General features: G+C 35.4%; 2 protein-coding genes across 3 annotated transcripts in view; one reads left to right on the top strand and one right to left on the bottom strand.

The window, feature by feature from the left end:
- NDUFAF5 (NADH:ubiquinone oxidoreductase complex assembly factor 5) overlaps nucleotides 1-5,248 on the bottom strand; it is a 28,742-nt gene extending 23,494 nt beyond the window's left edge. Inside the window, exons 1-3 of one of the 2 annotated variants that reach the window (XM_063104773.1) lie at nucleotides 5,010-5,248; nucleotides 2,983-3,023; nucleotides 280-343 (exon numbers count right to left, since the gene is read on the bottom strand). In XM_063104773.1, coding sequence (XP_062960843.1) covers nucleotides 280-343; nucleotides 2,983-3,023; nucleotides 5,010-5,231 — 327 coding nt within the window. In that variant the 5' untranslated portion in view covers nucleotides 5,232-5,248. Of the gene's footprint in view, nucleotides 1-279; nucleotides 344-2,982; nucleotides 3,024-4,997 lie in introns of both variants that reach the window. The other variant, XM_063104764.1, reaches the window with a different exon arrangement.
- Nucleotides 5,249-5,367: 119 nt separating this feature from the next.
- Nucleotides 5,368-20,576, top strand: part of ESF1 (ESF1 nucleolar pre-rRNA processing protein homolog) — a 61,524-nt gene continuing 46,315 nt past the window's right edge. Inside the window, exons 1-7 of the mRNA XM_063100227.1 lie at nucleotides 5,368-5,427; nucleotides 6,704-7,385; nucleotides 12,559-12,929; nucleotides 13,545-13,658; nucleotides 15,675-15,775; nucleotides 16,762-16,914; nucleotides 19,222-19,336. Of these exons, the coding sequence (XP_062956297.1) occupies nucleotides 6,746-7,385; nucleotides 12,559-12,929; nucleotides 13,545-13,658; nucleotides 15,675-15,775; nucleotides 16,762-16,914; nucleotides 19,222-19,336 (1,494 nt within the window). The 5' untranslated portion in view covers nucleotides 5,368-5,427; nucleotides 6,704-6,745. The remainder of the gene's footprint in view (nucleotides 5,428-6,703; nucleotides 7,386-12,558; nucleotides 12,930-13,544; nucleotides 13,659-15,674; nucleotides 15,776-16,761; nucleotides 16,915-19,221; nucleotides 19,337-20,576) is intronic.

The following is a 20,576-nucleotide window of genomic DNA, read 5'->3' on the forward strand; positions in this document are numbered from 1 at the left end:
TAAAGTGGGAATGAGAAACATATATACATTTAAAAAAAATTACCTATCAGTAGGAACACTATATAAAATGAATTCAAAGAAGAAAATACTTTAAGAAAAAAATACTTAAGAGGGGACAAAACCATTGGTTCTATTCCTTTAAAAAAACAAATTATACATAATCACATCTGATATAATAGGAATGTAAATATGATGCAAAATGAATTGATTAGAAAAGGCTTTCCTTAAAATTAGCCAATTTTTTTCCTCAAAATAAATTAAGCCATTGAATAAATATACCTTATTCAAGTGTTGTGCTATGTAACCTCTTCCACAACCAATGTCCAAAGCAAGGGGGAAATCTCTAAAAAACAGACACAGAATTTATGCTTTGTAATCATATAGTCCATAAAATAACTAAGAACGAATTTTTCTTAAATGCAGTAAAAACATTCTAGAGAACACAGCTTTCAGAAAGTTATATCATCTGCCTTTTCTGCCTTGCCTTACAAGCTGTATCTACCAGAGGGCACACTGTATAGAGCAAGTCTGCCTGACCTAGCCATTTGCTGGACCTCCTAATGAATCAGCTTCCCATAAGGTAGTCCCATGATGTGGATTTGAAGAACAGATTTAATAAAGGTACTTCAATTCAATAATACATCCAGCTAAAGAATGAAGCTAATGTAAATTAACATGAAAATAAACTGGCATACTTGTCAAGAACTTAGTAGTTATCTCTATTTCTTAAATTTGTTGAGGCAGCAGAACATTTAGAAATCATCAGGTGAAATACCATGAAATATTAATATGTTAAAATTTTTTAAAAACCCCAAAATTAAATAATAGCTAACTTTTACTGAAAAGTTCAAAGTACTGAGCTAAGTATCCAGACCTAAGCCAGCCCAGGTACTTCAAGTGATAAGCAGCAGTCAAAACTTGAATTCAGTCACTTTGAATCCTGAACCAGAACTATTATCCTCTATGCTATCTTCTCTAAATATATCATGTCATACTAAATCAGTACACACATCTAATAGTAGGCCATAGGTTTAAGAAAAATTTATGACAAGAAAACTCAAAATTTTATCTACTACTAACATTTTGTCCTGAAAAACTAGAATAAAAACAGTCCCTTTTCAATATCTGTTAAAAACCTATGTCAAAATTATAAAATATCAGTGCACAGTTGGACAATGCTAGTGACAGATAACTATTTATTTATCTAATGCCCTATGTCTTGATTATAAACACAGGCAGTATGGTACAGTTAAGTACACAGCCTCTGGAATCAGAGAGACACATGAGTTAGAATTTTGGGCCTGCAATTTATTGGCCCTGTGACCACAGACAAGTGATTTAACCTGGCTGGATCTCAGTTTCCCCAACTATAAAATGAAAGCTACTGCTCCCTCAGGGTTGGTATGAGAACTACATAAAACAGTGCATGTAAATGGTGCATTGACCACAGTACAGATGTTCAACAAAAGTTAGTTATTAGTCATTATTAATCACTGACTATAACAATATTAAGTGAGCCTCAGATTCTACAAATAAGACAATTAATAATCTGTGAGGCTAGCTTTTAAAAATCAAAAGATCAGTGTTGACAACATAAACTATTCTTCTCTCTAATAACAGAATACTAATGCAAAGATATTTAGACTAGTATTTTTAATAATTTAATTCCAAAGAGTTAATGTTAGTTTAAGACATGCTGTTAGCCATAATTATAGGTCTCTCCACAGACTTGACTGTATTGCTCAGTACTATAAATAAAGATTGTAAAATCCAAACTCATTTGCAAAGTTTAAGGTTTCACTTGTTAAATCCCAAATGGCCTATAGTCCAGGTGAATTATTACAGCAGCTATTTTTCAGATTTTTAAAATAATGGAACAAATGAAACAAACGAAATGGGGGCAGTATTCGCAACAACTAAGTATTTTTTTAACTTTATGAAATTAATTCATCACAAGACTCTTTTAAGGAGCAAGGATGTATCTAATATATGATGGTAAAAGTTTGTGACTTTACAAAATTCCCTTTTTTATAGGCAAATGTAATAAATTTATCCCATCTTGGTTTACTTTAATGGTTGTCTTTTAAACAAAGAGCACAAAAAGAGTGATTTGCTAATATCACAGAGTAAATTCTACTGCAAAGACATTATTTGACTTTAGTTTCCACCACATGGCTGTAAACCTTCAACCTATAAGGCTTTCATTATGCCTAACATATAGAGCAATGAATCCATGAAGGTTTCAATAATACTTAATGGAAGTGTTCTTTTCTCAAGTCAGCCTCTACACAGTTGTCATAGAGCCCTTATTACCATTAACAATGCTTAAGATACAATGGCCAAAGTCTCATATAATCTAATTGGGGAACAAATTCGGGTGGACTTTCTCCTTCACATAGATGGTTAAAGATACTATTGTTAATGTTGCTAGACTTTTAAACCTAGGTTTAGTAAATCTTGAAAATTCACATGTAGTCAATTCTTTATCTCCACTTTTGGTGCAATCTTTCCATTACTGGCTTCTGGCTAAATCAGGTGGATCAGTTACTCAGGCTTGGAGAGTTGTACGAGTTGTGCTTCCATTTATTTACTTATTTATTTTTTTAAGGCAACAATGAAGAAAAGAACACTTGCTCTCCCAGACGAGAAAAAGGAGAGAACTACAGAGTGATTCAAACCCCCAATCCTGGTGATAAATTCCTCCAGATTCTGCCAATCCAGATTTCACGCTCTCAGCATTTAATCTCCTGAATGTCCACTCAAAAGTTGATTGTAGGGCCGGCCTGTGGCTCACTCGGGAGAGTGTGGTGCTGATAACACCAAGGCCACGGGTTCGGATTCCATATAGGGATGGCCGGTTAGCTCACTGGGTGAGCACGGTGCTGACAACACCAAGTCAAGGGTTAAGATCCCCTTACTGGTCATCTTTTAGAAAAAAAAAAAAAAGTTGATTGTATTTTATTATGATAAACCATCACTTACCTGGCTATGTCATATATACGGTCTGCGATCCGACTTCCAACCTGAAGGGATTATAAGACACAATGATGTATACACGTTAAGATGAGTAGGTTTAACAGAGAAATAACACTTTTTCCAGTATTCAGCAAGCTCATAGATTACTTATGTTTCACCATCATGATAAGTATGATAAATACTTCCCTTTAACACTTTTTCTATTCTACCAAAGCAACTTTCTTTCAAATCCTGAATAGGAACATAATAAATTAAAGTATCCCAGGAAAAAAATTGAGGCAAATTACTTCAGAAGTCAATTTAACGACATCAAGACTAAATATTCTTAAGTTATATATATACACACATATTCCACTTATCCCCTACATAAACATCCCAGAGTTGCTGTTAGGACTTGAAATTTTGGAACATAGGTGTATTTGCTTTTTGGGGGGAAGAGTGGCAAGCGAGGAGGTAGAGCAGAATTCTTTTCCCAAAGCAGTCTGTTTTGCATGTCATTCTTAATATGAATACCTTTTGTTTATTACAAAAAGACTGCATATACTTTATCTCATTTAGTCTAGTCCTGCCCATTGGTGAGGCCTCAATCTGTAATCCAGGTGCTCTTCTAGGAGAAGAGGGGCTAGCAATGCACATCTTCTAAGTACATGCCATCATGAACCCTTCAGGAGGAAACCAGTAGGATCAGTGTAGTATGTACACCGTGCCTTACAGATGGGATGCAGAAAATTGATTGATAGTTGACTTTTTCTCTGTAATGGACATTACAAACCTCTGAGCAGTTGTCTCATGTGAGGATTCCTGAGAACAGACACATTGTCAATCATCTGATCAGGCCAGTGCTTGCACAGAGCTGTGCTCAAAGTAGGAGCTCAATAAATGTTGTATTGGCTTGAAAGAGCTCACTATACTTGACTTCAATTTTGCTTCAGCCCTCAAGAAACCTTTACCGAGGCCTGAGCTGTGCATCTTGAGAGTAGAAACCCTCAGTCCTTAGTCCTCCTGGGCAGAGAGGAAGAGGTCTATTCAACTAACATAGACAAACCAGGGACCTTAATTTGATTTTCCTAAAACATAAATCAGATCATATCACTCCACTGCTTAAAACCATTCAAGAGCCTCACATTCCTCTACATCAGTGCTGTCCAAAAATTATGAAAGTCATACGTATAATTTTAAATTTTCTAGTAGCCGTTTTTTTTAAAAAAGTAAAAACAAGAGAAATTAATTTGAACATTTTATTTAACCCAGTTTTTCAAAAATATCATTTCAACATGTAAGCAATATAAGAACTAGTAATGAGGTATTTTACATCCTTTTTTCATATTAAGCCACTGAAATGTATTTACACTTAAAACTCATCTTAACTGGACTAGCCACATTTCAAGTGCTCAGTAGCCACACGTGGCCAGCGGTTACCATACTGGATGGACAGCGCAGACAGAGAAGAAAATCCAAAGTCCTTACCCTGTAAGCCTACAGACGTGAGCCCTCCTGACTTCCTCTCCCACTCACACTTCACTTCATGATGGAGCTTCCCTAGAAGCCTCCACAAGGTCCTTTCAGCCCCCGGGGCTTTGCACTTGTCTTTCCTCTTGCCTATGAAGCTTTCCCCTCCAGATCCCAGTTGGGCTAATACTCCATCCTGTCGTCTGCCCGAGAGCCCTTTCCTGACCATCGCAGTCACTATAGCACTTCACTTTATTTCCCTCATCTTACTTCTTTAACTAAAATTACATTGGTCTACTGCCAGGCTATCCTCCTTCCCTACCAAATGAAAGCCCACGAGAGCAGCCGCCTTGCTCTGCCCTCGACATAGCTGTAACTCAAGCACTATTTGCTGAATGCGTGACTGATGAAGAGCACGTTACAAACATCCAAGCCCTGCCCTTGCGTGATTAGCAGAGGCCCAGAGAGGCAGGATTGCTGCTCAAGGTCGCACGGCGAGGTGGGGGAGGTCGAGACCCAGCCTGAGCTCCCGGACCCAAAGACAAGGCTCGGCGCCGCCCTCCCCCGCTGACCTGCGGTCTCACCTCCTCCTTCAGGTAGTCAAACTTCATCGCCTCGGGCTGCCGGGCCGCCCAGTTTTTCTGTTTCCTCTTCAAATCCCGGTCGAAGATATTCAGGGTTCTGGGCGAGGTGCCGCCAGGGAGAGAGACACGAGAGGCAACCTCCCTGCGGCCAAGATTCTTCACCGGGACCCCCGCCGCCCCAGGTCGCCGCCACAGGCGCCACAGCCCCGCCTGCCGCAGCATCCCCAGCGGCGACAGCCCTCGCCGGCGCGTTTTGTAGTGCGCATGCGCCGGCGTGGCTGCGGTAACTTCCACAGAGATCTCCTCAGAGGGAAGAGTGGAAGTAGTTTGGCCCAGCTCGCGTGCCATTACGGCGGAGCGTCACGCAGAGGATTGTGGGTGTGCGTCCCTCGTGAGGCCCGGAGAGGGATCCCGGACGGTGAGTGGCGATGGGTTCGAGTAAAGGGGCTCTGGAAGGGGTAGAACCAATCTCTGACAGGGTCGGTTTCGGATTCGTGACTGCCGGCCTCATTCTTCAGGCTTACTCGGTCCTTTTCAGGGTCGCTTCACGGAGGACCTCAGCCCATTAGCTGCCCCCTGAGGTTTGGGTGGTGGATAGGAGATCCTCGTTTTTGGCCCAGCTTGGTGTTCCCTGCATTAGAGGGTGGGTAGAGGGGAGGTGTGTTACAGGGATGAGGGCGTGCGTCGGAGATGAATGAGTCGGGTCGCTTTCCCATCTTTTCGAATATCTGACGTTTATCGAGTGCTTTCGTTCTAAACACATACATGCATTACCTCTACTAGTTGAATGAGGTGGTATCTATTTCGTAAGGCTCTTCAGAGGATTAAATGCTGTCATACACCCAAAGTGTATAAAAGCATCAATAAGACCTTTGATTTTTCCTGCTTAGTGTGCAAAAAGTTGTTTTCAAATCTAAGAAAAATACAGCTTTATAGTCAGGCGCTGCTTTTGAAATAAAGCAATGCCGCTTTGTTTGATGAGTCCAGGTTTGCTCCTGATAATCAATGGTTTGGCTCTTTGCAAAATTTAAATCCGGGGATGCTAAACCGTTAGGGACTATTTACAAGAGAACGATACTAATTTATACACACATATATGTATATTCTGTTTTGGGGGATCAGCCCATTCTAGTCACTTATAAAGTAAATTATAGAAAGTGATATTTACTAACTGGAGAAAGACTACCAAGTTCTTGAAGGATGGTCAGAATTAAAGAGGGAACTTTGCGAGCTAAACCTGAATTGATTTTGGTCTATTTAGTTAGGAAAGTAGCCTTGTAGAACTAAAGACTGTTGGTAGTAGTATTAGAGGTAAGGACTAACAGAATGGGGCCAGAATGTGAAGAAACAAATGATACCAACTGAGGCTTGGGAATCTTTTAATTACATTAGCTTTTAATTTGTAACACATACAGATATGAGTGCAAGTAAACGTTCTTCCCCCTCTATAAATCCCTGGGATTCTGCTTGGTTTGCCTTAAATTTATTTCTCCAAATGATCTGTAATGGAAAGAGGTTATTTTGATGTTTTTACTTCTCTGCATGTGACTCAGAATAAGTTGGGAGATGAAATTAAACTGTTACCTTCATTTTATGTACACTTAACTTAGGAAATATTGCAAATTGATTTTTTTAAAAAAAAATTAATTATATTACTAACTCTTCATTATTGTTACATCTGTTTGATTTTTTAGTATTTGGTTTCTTCGAGTGTTTGTTCAGTAAGGCGTTTAAAGATGTCATCCAAACAAGAAATAATGAGTGACCAGCGGTTTAGGCGGGTTGCAAAGGACCCAAGATTTTGGGAAATGCCCGAAAAGGAACGAAAAGTCAAAATTGACAAGAGATTTCGAGCCATGTTTCATGACAAAAAGTTCAAATTGAAGTATGCCGTGGACAAAAGAGGGCGCCCCATCACCCACAGCACTACAGAGGACTTGAAACGTTTCTATGACCTTTCGGATTCTGATTCTGATCTTTCCAATGAAGATAGCAAAGCATTGAACCAAAAGAAAATACAGAAGAAAAAAACCCAGACTAAAAAAGAAACAAATTCAAAAAATTTGATTGAGGAGAAAAAGAAAGAAACCAATAACATTAATCAAAAGGATTCTGGAAATAAAAATGATTTAGATAATTCTGAAAGTATTCAGAAAATGAAAAACTTGTGTGAATCTAAGAAGATAGGTTCAAAAATAAGTCCCAAGAAGGATAGCGAAGAATTTATACAAAAAAATACAAAAGAGAAAACACTTGTTCAGCATAGTACAAACTCTTTTCCCAAAGGAAAACTAAGGACAGTAGACTCTGACAACTTTGAAACTGTGAAGTTGCCCAAAGTCGGGTGTTCTAAGACAAGAAGAGAAATGCAATCAGGTTGGTTGGAAAGAATTAGGGATTCTTTGGTGTTGCATTACTTATTTTTATACTGAACCTTTAAAAAAAGGAAACATGTTAATAAGTATTTTCATAGTATAATGGGAATAGTCAAATGCTTATTTAGAAATATAAAGTTATGAAAGAAAAAATATTATGCAATGATTATTAATTTTTGATTTGATGCCAGAAGACAGACATGAAAATTTGCATCTTAAACAATGATTTTGATATGTGGTGGGCATTAGTGAAAACTATATTCTCTGAACCAAATAAAGTGTTGTATGTTATCACATGATAAGAAGAGATGTGTCTGAGAAGGTAAGTAGAGTTGGATATTCATTCAGTTAACTTAGTAACTAGTATGTGGCAGATAGAACATAAGTGATTCCTGATCCCCCATCTCAGGGCTATTGCTAGCTTATATGATGCCTTTGTGCAAATTAGAAAAGGGCATGCCCTTTGGACACATAGAGCTCCCAGAGTACACAGTTAGGTGAGGGGACAGCACCTTTGAGTGAAGCAACAGATGCATTTCCCTTGGGCAGACAGAACCCCATTGCAGGATGCATGGCATGGTGAGTAGAGGTTGGTCTCGATTTTAGCTCTTCTTGCTGCTTTGTAGATGTCTTTGTGCAGATAGCAGTCTGCTAAACTCTGTGGAGTGACTGTGGTCTAAAGTAGCACTATTCAGTAGAAATACATGATTTTGATTTCTAGTAGCCACATTAAAAAGTGAAGGGAAACAGGTGAAATTAAGTTTAATAATATATTGTATTTAACCCAATATGTCAAAAATTTATTTTAATATATAATTAATATAAAAAAAAGTAATGGTGTATTTTACATTTTATTTTTGTACTAATCTCAAGTTAAATGAGCCATCTTTCAAGTACTCAATTGTCACATGTGGCTACTGGCTACTATATTGGACAGTGTAGATGTAAAGTAGAAAGAACCATGATACAAAACAATAATAGTGAGTGCTGTAAAAGATGTTTAGCAGAGGGTTGTGGAAATTCAGAGGAAGAAGTCCCTCAAGATTTGGCAATCAGAGAAAAATTCATAGGGGATGCACTAGTTTGATTGGGGTTTGGAAAAAATTAAGTGTGAGGACCAGAACATTCTACATAGAACTTTTTGAGCAGAGGTGATTGGTCATGTTCACAAGAAATCAGTAATCCCATTTGATTAGATAATAAAGTCTTGAAGGGGAGGATAGATATTAGAGTTAGAAATAATTCTTTGGGACTAGGTGAGAAATGTCTGGCTCTAGTTTGTGTTTATGTGTTTACTAGGCTTATTAAAATTTTGTGTCACCACTAGCAGCAGGAAGTTTTGAGTGTAGATGCTACTGATAGTTGATGTTGTAACTGAAAATTGGTGGTGGTTCAGATGAGCCAGACAAAGACTGGCTGTGATTATGGGAGTCAAGGAGGGTAGGCATCAGGAAAGGGCAGAGAGAGGTCTTAACAGAGATCACATCAGGAAAGTAGGAAGTCTGAGGCAGTGGACAGAATTTTAGATAGCAGGGACTAGGGAATCAGGTGTGGGATCCCATTTTATTGCCAGTAGAACCAGGCAGCAAATCTCATGAGGTATATAGGGAGAAGGGATAGAAATCTGGTTACTGAAATTAGAGGAGAATATTGGACTGGGACCAGCAGCAAGATTGATTTGATGCTGAATTTGTGAGGTTAAGTTAGTCTAGCCTCCTTTAAATTCCACTTGATTTAGGGCACTGGATCTAACATGTCTGTATAATCCTTTGGATTGATTTTACAAAATCCTTTTACATGTCTTTTCTCATTTAGTTTTCTCAGTAACCTTGAGAACTGAGACTATATTAGGAAACAAGGGTAAAGTGACTTATGTAAGGACACACAGAGCTGAGACTGTAACTCAAGTCTTCTGAGTCTTTCTACCCCACCATGTTGCTTGTAGTAATTTATGTTGGTTCCACAGTCTAGAAAAGGCATTATTTATATAAATAGGGATTAAGAGACTCTGTATATAACCTTTTTGTTATTCATTCATCAGTTATCATTCTAGCAACTTTTGTGTGTAAGGGACTTTTTTTAAGTGCTCTAAGGTAAAGGTGATGTGAGGAGTTGCAGTTTTGATACTGTGTGTTGTTATAAAGTGTTCATGCCCAGCACTCACGCTCCTAAGAATTTATTTTAAAATACTTGGACATGTGTGCAAAGAATGTGAGTTGCAGTATTATTTTTAAATTTTAAAAAATGGCAACCTAAATCATTAAAGGATTGATTAAATAAGTTATGATATATCAAAACGTGTCTGTGATATATAAAGTTTTAAAAATACAAGAGTACTTCAAAAAGTTATTGAAAAATTTGTATTGCCTTTCAATTCTATTTTTCCATGAACTTTTTGAAGTACCCTCATAGGTTACAAAATAACAAATAGTATGACCATCTACTTAAAAAGTTAGTGGTGAAAAAAATAGTTAAGCAATTATAAACCAAAATAACAATCCAGTTATCTCTGAATGAAAAATTACTAGTCATCTTTATTTAATTAAACCATATTATCTTAATTTTTTTTTGCAATGATCATTCACTACACTTATAATTAGGGGGAAATATTAAAGTAGCTGGATAAGTAGTAATGCTTCCAATCACTTCTACAGCAGTACCATCTAGGAATGGAATCAGTTATTTATTTTTGTAATCCCACATTATCTCTAAGACTGTATTGTGAGCTCTGAACAGATATATATTGAATGAATAAATACTTTGTACTTCATTTTGTCAAAATATTTAAATAATCTCTTTAAGGATCCCACGCATCAATTTATTATTATATGACTGAAAGCATGGTATGTATACCATTGTCATGTGAGATTTCAGATGATATTTAGGCTTTTTTACCTTAATAATTAAGTATTATTTCAATATCTTAGGAAAAAAATGTAACTAAAACATAACTTCTGTGACTTCAGGGATATTATTTAGAACAAAGTTAATTGTTTAAAAATTCAGTTTAATGTAAAATGTCAGTGATGTGCAAAAATCATGAAAATGGTATGATAATGACTGATGCTTGAGAAATGCTACAGTACTAGATAGAGCTGGGTCCACGAGGTGTCATTTCTGAGTGTTGCTTAAAAGTGAATTCTGCTGCTTGCCTCATAGTAACTTTCTTTCACTTTTGTGTTTTTCTGATCCCATACACAGAACTTACGATAATGCCTTCTTTTGTCCTTTTCATGTTTACTGGCTAGTTATTTTGTATTACTCCCCATTTCCTTGTGGTACTAAAATAAAAGCCCATTTCTCACTTTCCCTCCTAATGAAGTGCCTTTTTATTCGATTCAGTTCTCAGGTTTTTTTTTTTTTTTTTTTTTCCAGTTCTCAGGTTTTATGGCATCTTTGTGAAGCCTTCCTTATTATAAAGACCTTTCTGCAGGTAAATATAGATGTTTCTCTCTGTGTGGTGCTTTAGAACATAGATTCATAAACCAATAAACAATTTCCTTTTGTTTATGAATCCATCAAGGGCTTGAGCTCATGTTACAAATTATCTCTTTTTCCCATTCCCGTAGCTTAATGCTTTTTATATAGTAGATACTCAGTAAATATTTCATCAATTAATAACTATTGTGAGATTATAGGACCAAGAGAAACTAAGTTCCAATTCCATTCCAAGCCTTAAACTTTAAGATTTGCTTTTAATTCTCCAAGCTTAGAGCCTGTGAGTAAACAGAAACATAAGCTCTAACTTAAAGAAGAATAAAATACAAAAGTTATATCTATACATGCACACACAGTCAAGAGAAGCATGTGATTGCTTCAGAAATAGGAAATGTGCCTTTTCAGAGTTGTGCGGGTTAAAACTATCCAGTTTAAGTGAAAAGAGTCTTTCATTCTTGGTATATTTAACTAACCATAACACAACTAGTTGTAAAGTTCAATATTTAGCAAAAAAGTTATAATTATTATTTCTCTCTCTATATAGGTGATCTCATTCACATCACAGCTTTTGTTGTCAACAGTAGTCATAAATCTTAATCTCCAACCAAGATTTCTCTGAGCTGTAGACTAATATAAGTCAACAACCTTGTTGTTTTCTTTGGTGACTCAAAGGCCCTTCAAACTCAGCATATCCAAAACTGAGTTCATGATCTCCTTCTACCAAACTGGTTTTCTTCCAGTGTTCCCTGTTTATCTATCTATTCATCTAGCTAGCTAGCTAGCTCTGCAAGCCAAGAAGCTAGGACTTATGTTTGCACTTCCAAAACTCCTATTCCCCAAATCAAATAGCCCTTCCACTGATTTCTATTGGTTTTACCTCCTGACTCGGAAATCCATTCACTTCTCTACATCTCCTGTCACCAACTCAGTATTACCTTTATTTCTTGCCTGGAGTACTGTACTACCCATCTAACTGTTCTATTCACATCTACTTTTTACTCCCTCCAGTCAGTTTTCTACAATACAGGCAAGGTGATCTCCTTAAAATGCAAATCTGATAATGTCCTCCTTTTGAAAACATATCAGTGACTTCCTATTCTACATGGTTTTTGGATAGTGTGGCCCTTACCTAGCTCTTCAGTTTCATTTGTTACTTGACTCCTTGCTGTCTGCAATCCAGACACACTTGCTGGCTTATTCCTATTAGCATATCTTTACAGATGTTTTCCTTGTTGGGTGGAACAAATTTCCCTTACTTGTTAGTCTTTCTTTGCCTATTTAACTTGCCTTCATCCTTCAAATGGCTCAGTTGTTACTCACTCAGAGACCCATATTATGTGCCCTTGGAACATCATATAACATTCCTTCTTGGCATTTACCCTAGCTGTAATTTCATTTTTTTGTGTATACTGATTTGGTTGGTTTTACTTGATTGATATCTGTCCATCTGTTCTCTTCACTCAGCTAGAAGTTTGGTGAGGACATTGATTGCTTCTCTTTTGCCAATGATTGTGTATTGAGTGCCTAGCTAATAGCAGGCACTCCATAAATATTGAATGAATATAGATCTACTTTCATGATCTGGGTATGTGTAAAGCTTTCTTATTACTGAATTTATATTTTCCTTTACTCTTTCATAGAAATTGTATTTTTATGGGATTTGATGTCAAAATTGGATTCAATTTGATTCAGTGTATACATTTTCTTAATTTCTCTCTCCTCTATCCTTTTTACAGTGGTTCAACTCATGACAGGAGACAGTGGTGGTTATAAACACTCAACAGATGGTAAAATGTTTGACAAAGATTTTCTGGAGGAAGATTCAGAAAGTGTTAGTGAAACAGATGATGAAGAATCTGAAGTTGAAATTACAGATGTTGGTAGAGCTTCAGCTGATGGTGATGATGATGATGGAAGTGAAGATGATGAAGATGAAGATAGTGAGGGTGATGATGAAAGTGACAGTGGCCCTGATCTGGCAAGGGGTAAAGGAAACATAGAAACAAGTTCTGAAGATGAAGATGATATGGCAGATTTATTTCCAGAAGAACCCACTTTTGAGCATGCTTGGAGAGAATTAGATAAAGATGCTCCTCGAGCTGATGAGGTAACCTTTTGCATAAATAAGATTATTTGTGAAGAGCACAGTACAAATAGTTTTTATGGGTGATTGGATTGATGTCATTAGATTAAGTGAGAAAAATCTTACTGGTAAATAATATTCTTGATGATTGTGATGAAAATGTCTCAAAATGGGATATATTTATGCAAATTAGATGTCCAAGCAGATGAGTAAAAAGTTCTACATAAATAATTTAAAGTCACATGAAATTTTTAGAAAATACTTCTTTAGCTAGTAGTTTATGTTTCTCTTCTTACTGCACCTGCTAGAAATACTACGGGGTAACATACTCAGCTTTCCTACTCATATACATGGGTGGCCACAATAGCTTAACAAACTTGGTAGTTAAAAATCAGCTCATGATCGTGTTCTGATTCAAGAAATACAAAGAAAGTACCAGAAGGTGCTTATCTGTTGATGACTTTACTATTGTTTGAATCATTTGAAGTTTTCTTTTACATATTGGAACCACTTAGATAACTACAACACTAATAATTTCAGAACTTGGGAGAAAGAAGACATTACATTTTTAGTATCTTTATTTCTTAAGCATTGGGAATAATACAGATTATGTAGTATTTAATTTTTCTTATTTCTCAGGTTACACATCGATTAGCAGTTTGCAACATGGACTGGGATAGATTAAAGGCAAAAGATTTGCTGGCTCTTTTCAATTCATTTAAACCTAAAGGAGGTGTCATATTTTCTGTAAAGGTGAGAATGATTTCATTTTGAAGTAAATATTTCTAAGCATTTAAGTTAAGTAGGATTTTTTTTTTTTAAGTCATAGTTTTCCTTTTAGGGAAAATAATTTATCTGGAAAATTGTTTGATACAGTTGGGCATGAAGCTAATATAACAGGTATAAATGTTAGAAAGGAGGTGGTAAAATTATTATTATTGATGGGTTGTATGATTGTGTATACTTTTAAATCCCAAAGAAATATAAACTCACTAAATGGACAAGGCATAACATAATTTTTTTTAAAAAAATTGACTGACTTCCTTATTACTAGCATTAACCAATTAAGAAAAAAATTCTGATTATACTAGCAACAAAACCATGTAAAATCCTTGGAAATTACTTAGTAAACACATATGACCTAGAAGAAGTAAAGGATAACACTTGATAAATTTGAAAAACTTGCATAAATTTTGGGATACCATATTTTAAGAGAGCCAGCATAATGATTAAAAATCTAGACTTGACTTTATGACAGACCTGCATTCTGATAGATGCTTTGTGATCTTGGATACTCTGTTAATCTCTCAAATGTGTGTTTTCATTTAAGTGAATGTAACAATAGTACTTCCTATGGTGGTTGTAAAGATTAAGTGAAAAAGAGCTCACATTAAGCATTTAGTTCAATGCCTGAAACAGTCTCAATTATTATTCTGTTTAAATATTTAAAGATGTCAGTTCTACACTCTTTTTGTGGTTTCAGAGTCTCACTTCAAGTGAAAGTTAAGATGGAGAATACCAGTAACCATCTAAAAGAATAAACACGTGAGAATGGCTAATAAATTTTTGAGAAATCACACCAGTATAAAGGGACTAGCCTTACAAGTTACAATATCTAAACATTTTATGATGCTAGGAGAGTTAACAGGTTTAGGTGAGAATAGGACAAATTGATAGAATGGAATAGGTAGAGAGAGTTCGTGTAGTTTAGATCAAAATAAGCTTCTTGTATACATGGTTTTGGGACACGTGGACAAGTCTTTGGATAGAGAACTTAGTTCAGATCTTCACCTCGTAATAGCCCAAAATAAACTACAGATGAAACAAAAGAAAAAAACCTTAAATCAAACCACAGAGACAATTAAAAAAGAGTTGTCTTTTGTTAAACTTTTTGTGTTAGATTACGGACAGTAGGAGTTTCTAGACTGGGAAAAGGGGGGGGAAAAAAACCACAAAGAGAATCAATAGATGTGACTACATATATATTTGAAAATTGTTTATCAAAACCTATTATTTACAACTCAAATTAGTAAGAAAAACTCAGATTTTCTTGTTGATAAGTTACATATTTTAGACAACTCAAAAACATGTATCAGTTAAAAAATGTATATTAGGCCCAGTATTATCAAAATAATGCATATTAATACAGTGATATTTCTTGACTCTCAAAGTAGCCAAGATTTAAAAAATACCAAATCCTGGTGAGAGTGAATCCTTTTTCTTATACCAAGACTATGTCTAGTCTATATGATAAGACCGTCATTAGTTCTTTTCTATTTAAAGAATTTCTTTAAAAGAAAGCATTAGTTAAATGGTATGACTTAGAGATAAGTTGGTATTACAACATTGCTTTTTTATTGTTATTTATGTGTTTTATGTATTTCTTTTTTTTTTTTGTACATTTCAAGTGGAATATTTAATGCTGTCATCTCTCATGTGTGTGTTTACATTTAGAGTTCCTTGAACTTCAAATCTTGTTTTGCTTTTCTTAGTTTTTTTCTGAATCCCAGAACTACCTTGTCTGAGGTGGTACGAGTTGAAGAGATATTGTTTTTGTTCCCCTGCCCCACATCTGTTAACTCTCCAGCCAAAGTGACATATTTTAAAGGAAATTACTAAGGATGCTTTAGCTTTTTATAGTGGGTTTGGAAGTGAGTTATCCCTACCGTTTTCATTGAGTCAAGCTGTGACTCAGAGTTCCTTTAGACAGGTCTAGATCTTGTATGAAAAGGAATGTATAAATTACCTTGATCTTCTTTTTGTGTTTAGATATATCCTTCAGAGTTTGGAAAGGAGAGAATGAAGGAAGAGCAAGTACAAGGTCCAGTCGAGTTATTAAGTATTCCTGAAGATGCCCTGGAAAAGGACTGGTATTTAGTCACTCTGTACCATAAAACTCATGTCGCTAATTCAGAATCATGGTCACTTAATAGTTAGGGTAAAGTTTACACTTGTTCATGGTTAAGACAGGTTGCAAAATAGATTAAATTCTGTTAGAAGTGGCACGCTATTCCAAGAACATTTTGTGTGTGTATTTATATTTCTATATTTATGAAAATAATTATTGCAATTTTTGAAAAACATTTTATGATTAAACTGAGAATTCTCTCAGCCTCATTGCTCAGAATAAGTAAGTTTTGCTTTTTTTCCTGAGATGTTACTTTCCATATAAGTGGCATTGAAACTACCTTTAAATAATATAATTTTTCTTATTTGATGTTTAAATAGAAAAATAAAACAGTGATAAAAAGTTCTTTGTCATTATAGTGCACTTTAAAAAAAATTAAGATAGTTTTTAAACCACTAGGTGGAGCTACATGTGCAGTTAATAAAAATGGTGGTTAAATAGATTGGTGGCTGGAGACCGTAGATGATGACTTTCAAAGAATATGTTGTAGTTAAGTGGGATTAAACTTATAACCTTTTAGACTTGATAACACATCAATCTGGAGCAAACGTTTGCAAGATTAGGAATTTTTTTGTAATTAGAGTGAATGTTTTCAAAGCATCTTTCGTAATAGTGATCCTGTCTGTTGGTTTTACTTGAGAAGACTATATGTGGTAGAAAAACAGTAAAATAAGTATTCTAAGAAATAAAGTTAAAACACATGTTATACACTATGCTTTACTAGATACCAAATTCCATTCCAAATACCTAAAATCTGTACCTTGTCAGAATAATAAATTGAGCTTAAGTGTTTAGTGTTTATAACAGCAAGGTCATGATGGGAAGATGGCTTGGAACAAAAGTTAGCTTATAATATATATTTCTTGAAACAATTATGTTTATTTTTTAAATAGAGATAGATATTTGTGTGCCTATATGAGTAAGCTTAATGAGTTTTTCCCCCTTTAGGACCTCTAGAGAAAAATTGAGAGATTATCAATTCAAACGACTGAAGTACTATTACGCAGTAGTAGACTGTGATTCTCCTGAAACAGCCAGTAAAATTTATGAGGATTGTGATGGCCTGGAATTTGAAAGTAGTTGTTCTTTCATAGATTTAAGGTAATCCATTGTTTGTCTCACCAATTTAGTCTTATAGCACAACATGATTATAAGGTGTAAAATGTGTGTTAAAACTGGCAGTGCTTTCTGTTGTTTTATATTCTAAAGATTTTTTCTTTTGGGTGAACAGTGTTGTATGAAACATCACTCATAAGAAAGAAAACTGGAGCAAGAAAATGCTAATAGTATTATGTATGAATCATCCCCACATTTATGTCCTTGCGTATGTGTTGGCTGTGTTGTTAAGATGATGGGTTAAATGCAGTGATTTTTTTTGCAGCTCTCTTTTAGGGTTGGGAGCCAGATGAAGAAACTTTAAAATGAGCATTGGGATGGGGGCAGAGCAATTTGCTAATAAACTGGTACCTATAGATCTGTGCTGTCCCATGCAGTGGCCACTAGTTACATCTGGCTATTTTAATTTATTTAGTTAGATTAAGTAAAATTTAAAATTTAGTACTTATTCACATCAGATACATTTCAAGTAATTAATGGTCACATTTAGGACAGAGCAAATACAGAACATTGCCATCATCACGGAAAGTTCTATTGTAATGTGCTGCTCTAATGCTGTTACAGTGAGTGAATTGTGTTGCTGGCATTATTTTCACCACATGCTCAGGCTTCACTGACCCAGAGCTGAAAAACTTTAGATGGTTGTGAATGTCATTTCTAAGGAAACAAAAAGTTGAACTATGGTACTATTTTATCATTAGCCTGGTCCTTTTGAACCCAGTAAACCATTCTACTGTGACACTTTCCATAGAAAACTCTTCTTTGGGTACACGTTTGTTGGAGACTTTGTTCTAAAAATGAAATATTTCAGAAAAAGATTCATTATTTCATAGTCACTATAGTTTTTCTGCTTCAAAAATATTCAGACTGGTAGGAAAATACAAAAAAATGTTTGAATTGATAATTCGGGGTAAGATTTTAGCATCTTTAAATATACAGCAAGAAGGGCATGATCTCATTAGGTAAACTATTTCCTTCTGTTTTCTGTTAACAATTTCAGCTGGAGGTGCCTATTTTGAATGTTTAAATAATAGCTAACAAATATTTGTTCAAATGTCAGACTCTTTGGGAATCATGAATTCATGTTAGCTTGTTCTTTTCAGGATCGTTTTGTTCTTTGTTTCCTTTTTGGTACATTTCCATGCAGTGTTAGTGTAAGCTCTGACTTTGCCTAGAAAATAAGGTCAGTGACCACAGAAAAAATTCACATTCTGTGTTGTATTTTGTCGTACATAAGATCAGAAAAGAAAATTGAGTGTTCTGCTGCCATCCAGTTATTTTAGGATACCTTTTTTTTATCTGCCCCAAAATATGTATGAAAGAATATTGGAGAGCATTTGTAAATATTGATCTCAGATATTTATTTTTCTTCAACTAAATCTGTGCAAAAGTGTAGGTGGAAGAGTGTATTATATAAACTTTTGAACCTTAATTATCCATTTCTCTTAAAAAATTATTTTTGGGGCTGGCCAGTTTGCTCAGTTAGTTAGAACATGGCCTTGTAGTACCAAGGTCAAGGGTTCAGTTCTCTGTACCAGCCAGCCACCAATAAATAAATAAACAGAATAATGTTAAAAAAATTTTTTTTATGAATATACAGTATGTGCTTTGTGTGTGTGTGTGTGTGTGTGTGTGTGTGTGTGCGTGCAAACAAAATCTCTTATATAACTTACAAAACCATAGATTAACTCTTTACTGTTTTTTCCCATTCCTTAGCCTGATGCCTATAAATTGTCGAACAGTTACAATTACAGTTAGTTACAGTGGCTAATTAGCATTTAACAGGTAGTTATTTGTGAAATGAGAATTGTAATATAATACTGTTAAGATTTTTTTAGTCTTGAAGAATTAACCTTAAGCTTTTACTTATTTTCAGTGACACATCATGTGTATGATACTTGGTTTCCAGAACACTTACCCATTAATAATTTCTGTTTGATCTTCAAAATATCATATAGCAGGCCAGTGACTGTGCAATAAGGAATATGGGTCTTCTTGAAACATGAGGGACACATGTGTGTTTGCACCTGACTCATATTAACTGACTCCTAATGCAGGGTTTCTACCTACACAGCATTTTCTCGAATTTAGTGGAATTAGAGATTTATAGCCTATGAATTTCAGAAATTTTATGCCAAGGTTATTTCTGACATTGCCTCTTCTACGTGTGCATTCTGTAGAAACTTTTATATGGTATGTGTGTATAAACTATAGCCAATTAGATGAGAATCTAAACTATGGTTATCACTGCAGCTTGTGTTTAAGTACATTTATTTTTTCTTTGGTTCTTAGGTTTATACCAGATGATATTACTTTTGATGATGAGCCCAAGGATGTAGCCTCAGAAGTAGATTTAACAGCATATAAACCAAAATATTTCACATCTGCTGCAATGGGAACATCAACGGTATTTTTAAACTTTTTTAAAAAAATTTTATATTGTGGGTATTTTTTAACTTTTAAAAATGTGTAGCTGGACTCTATTGCTTTAAGAAGAGGTTTAGTGTATTATTTACTTGTAGCATCTTTAGACATGGGAAGTATCAGAATTTTAAGGCACAAGTACAAGTAGAAATGAGAGACAAGTGTGTTTACATTTTTACCTATCACATCTGTTTGAATCTATTTCCAGATTTTTGTTATACATTTAAGCCTGAATCTGTTACCTGCTAATGTTTCTTTTTTCTCTTCTGTCTCTCCCACACTGTCTTATTCAACCAAGTTCTTTAATAAGTAATGTAGCACTCTCTTTGTCCTCACACAGATTTGTCACCTCTCTCCCCTGGGTGACGGAAACACAAAGGATTACTCAAAGCCCATTTCTTCTGAGCAGTGAGACACCCCAAAGGGGTTAATTTCCCAGAACCCTCAAGGGAGAGGCATTCATCCTTGGGAAATGAACCCTGAACTGGGGTTCTGTCTCAGTATTTATTCTCCAGGCCAGAAAGTTGCAGAAAAGGAACATAGGTGGAGTTATGGCTAAGTATAGTTTAACAATAGAAGCTGGTAACATCAGTGAAATAGCAAAGTGACATTCCATAATGCAGTTTGCAAAAAGTTAAGTCGATCCACCAACAAAAGCTTGTTCTTAGCAAATACTGTGTTTTCCTACAGCAGTTTCCTCAGTATTTTTACATAACAATAAAGCAACTTTCTTATCAATCAGTAGGTTAACCTGCTCCAAGGATGTCTGTTCTTGAGAGCCAGCAACTTTGCTGTGTTACAATTCTATATCTACAATAGAGATTTTAGCCTGGGGAAAGTTTCCTGTCTTTTGCAAGCTTAACATTTCCATATGTAATTTTAAAAAGCTAGGTTATACCTGAAACTACAGGGCTTTGGAAACTAGGCCCTGTGAAGTACATTTGCTTTATTAATGTTAATGTACTCCACAAGTAATATGTCAGTTACTCATATCCTGGGCAAAAGGGGGAGGGGAGTAACAGATTACCTCAAATCACAGATAGACAAAACTAGAAAAAATTTCAAGTAGGAAAACATTTTTCTGCAGATATTATTCAAAATTGTAAAAACAATTGAAGCAGAATAATTCAGGACTTCTTGATGTCACATTAATGCTTAATAACCAACCAAAAGGTTTCTGTCTGTTGAAATAGTTGATTACTTAGCTGGCTACCTTCTCTCTG

Source organism: Cynocephalus volans, chromosome 1 (assembly GCF_027409185.1).
Source record: "Cynocephalus volans isolate mCynVol1 chromosome 1, mCynVol1.pri, whole genome shotgun sequence".
In the NCBI taxonomy this organism is placed as follows: Eukaryota; Metazoa; Chordata; class Mammalia; order Dermoptera; family Cynocephalidae; genus Cynocephalus; species Cynocephalus volans.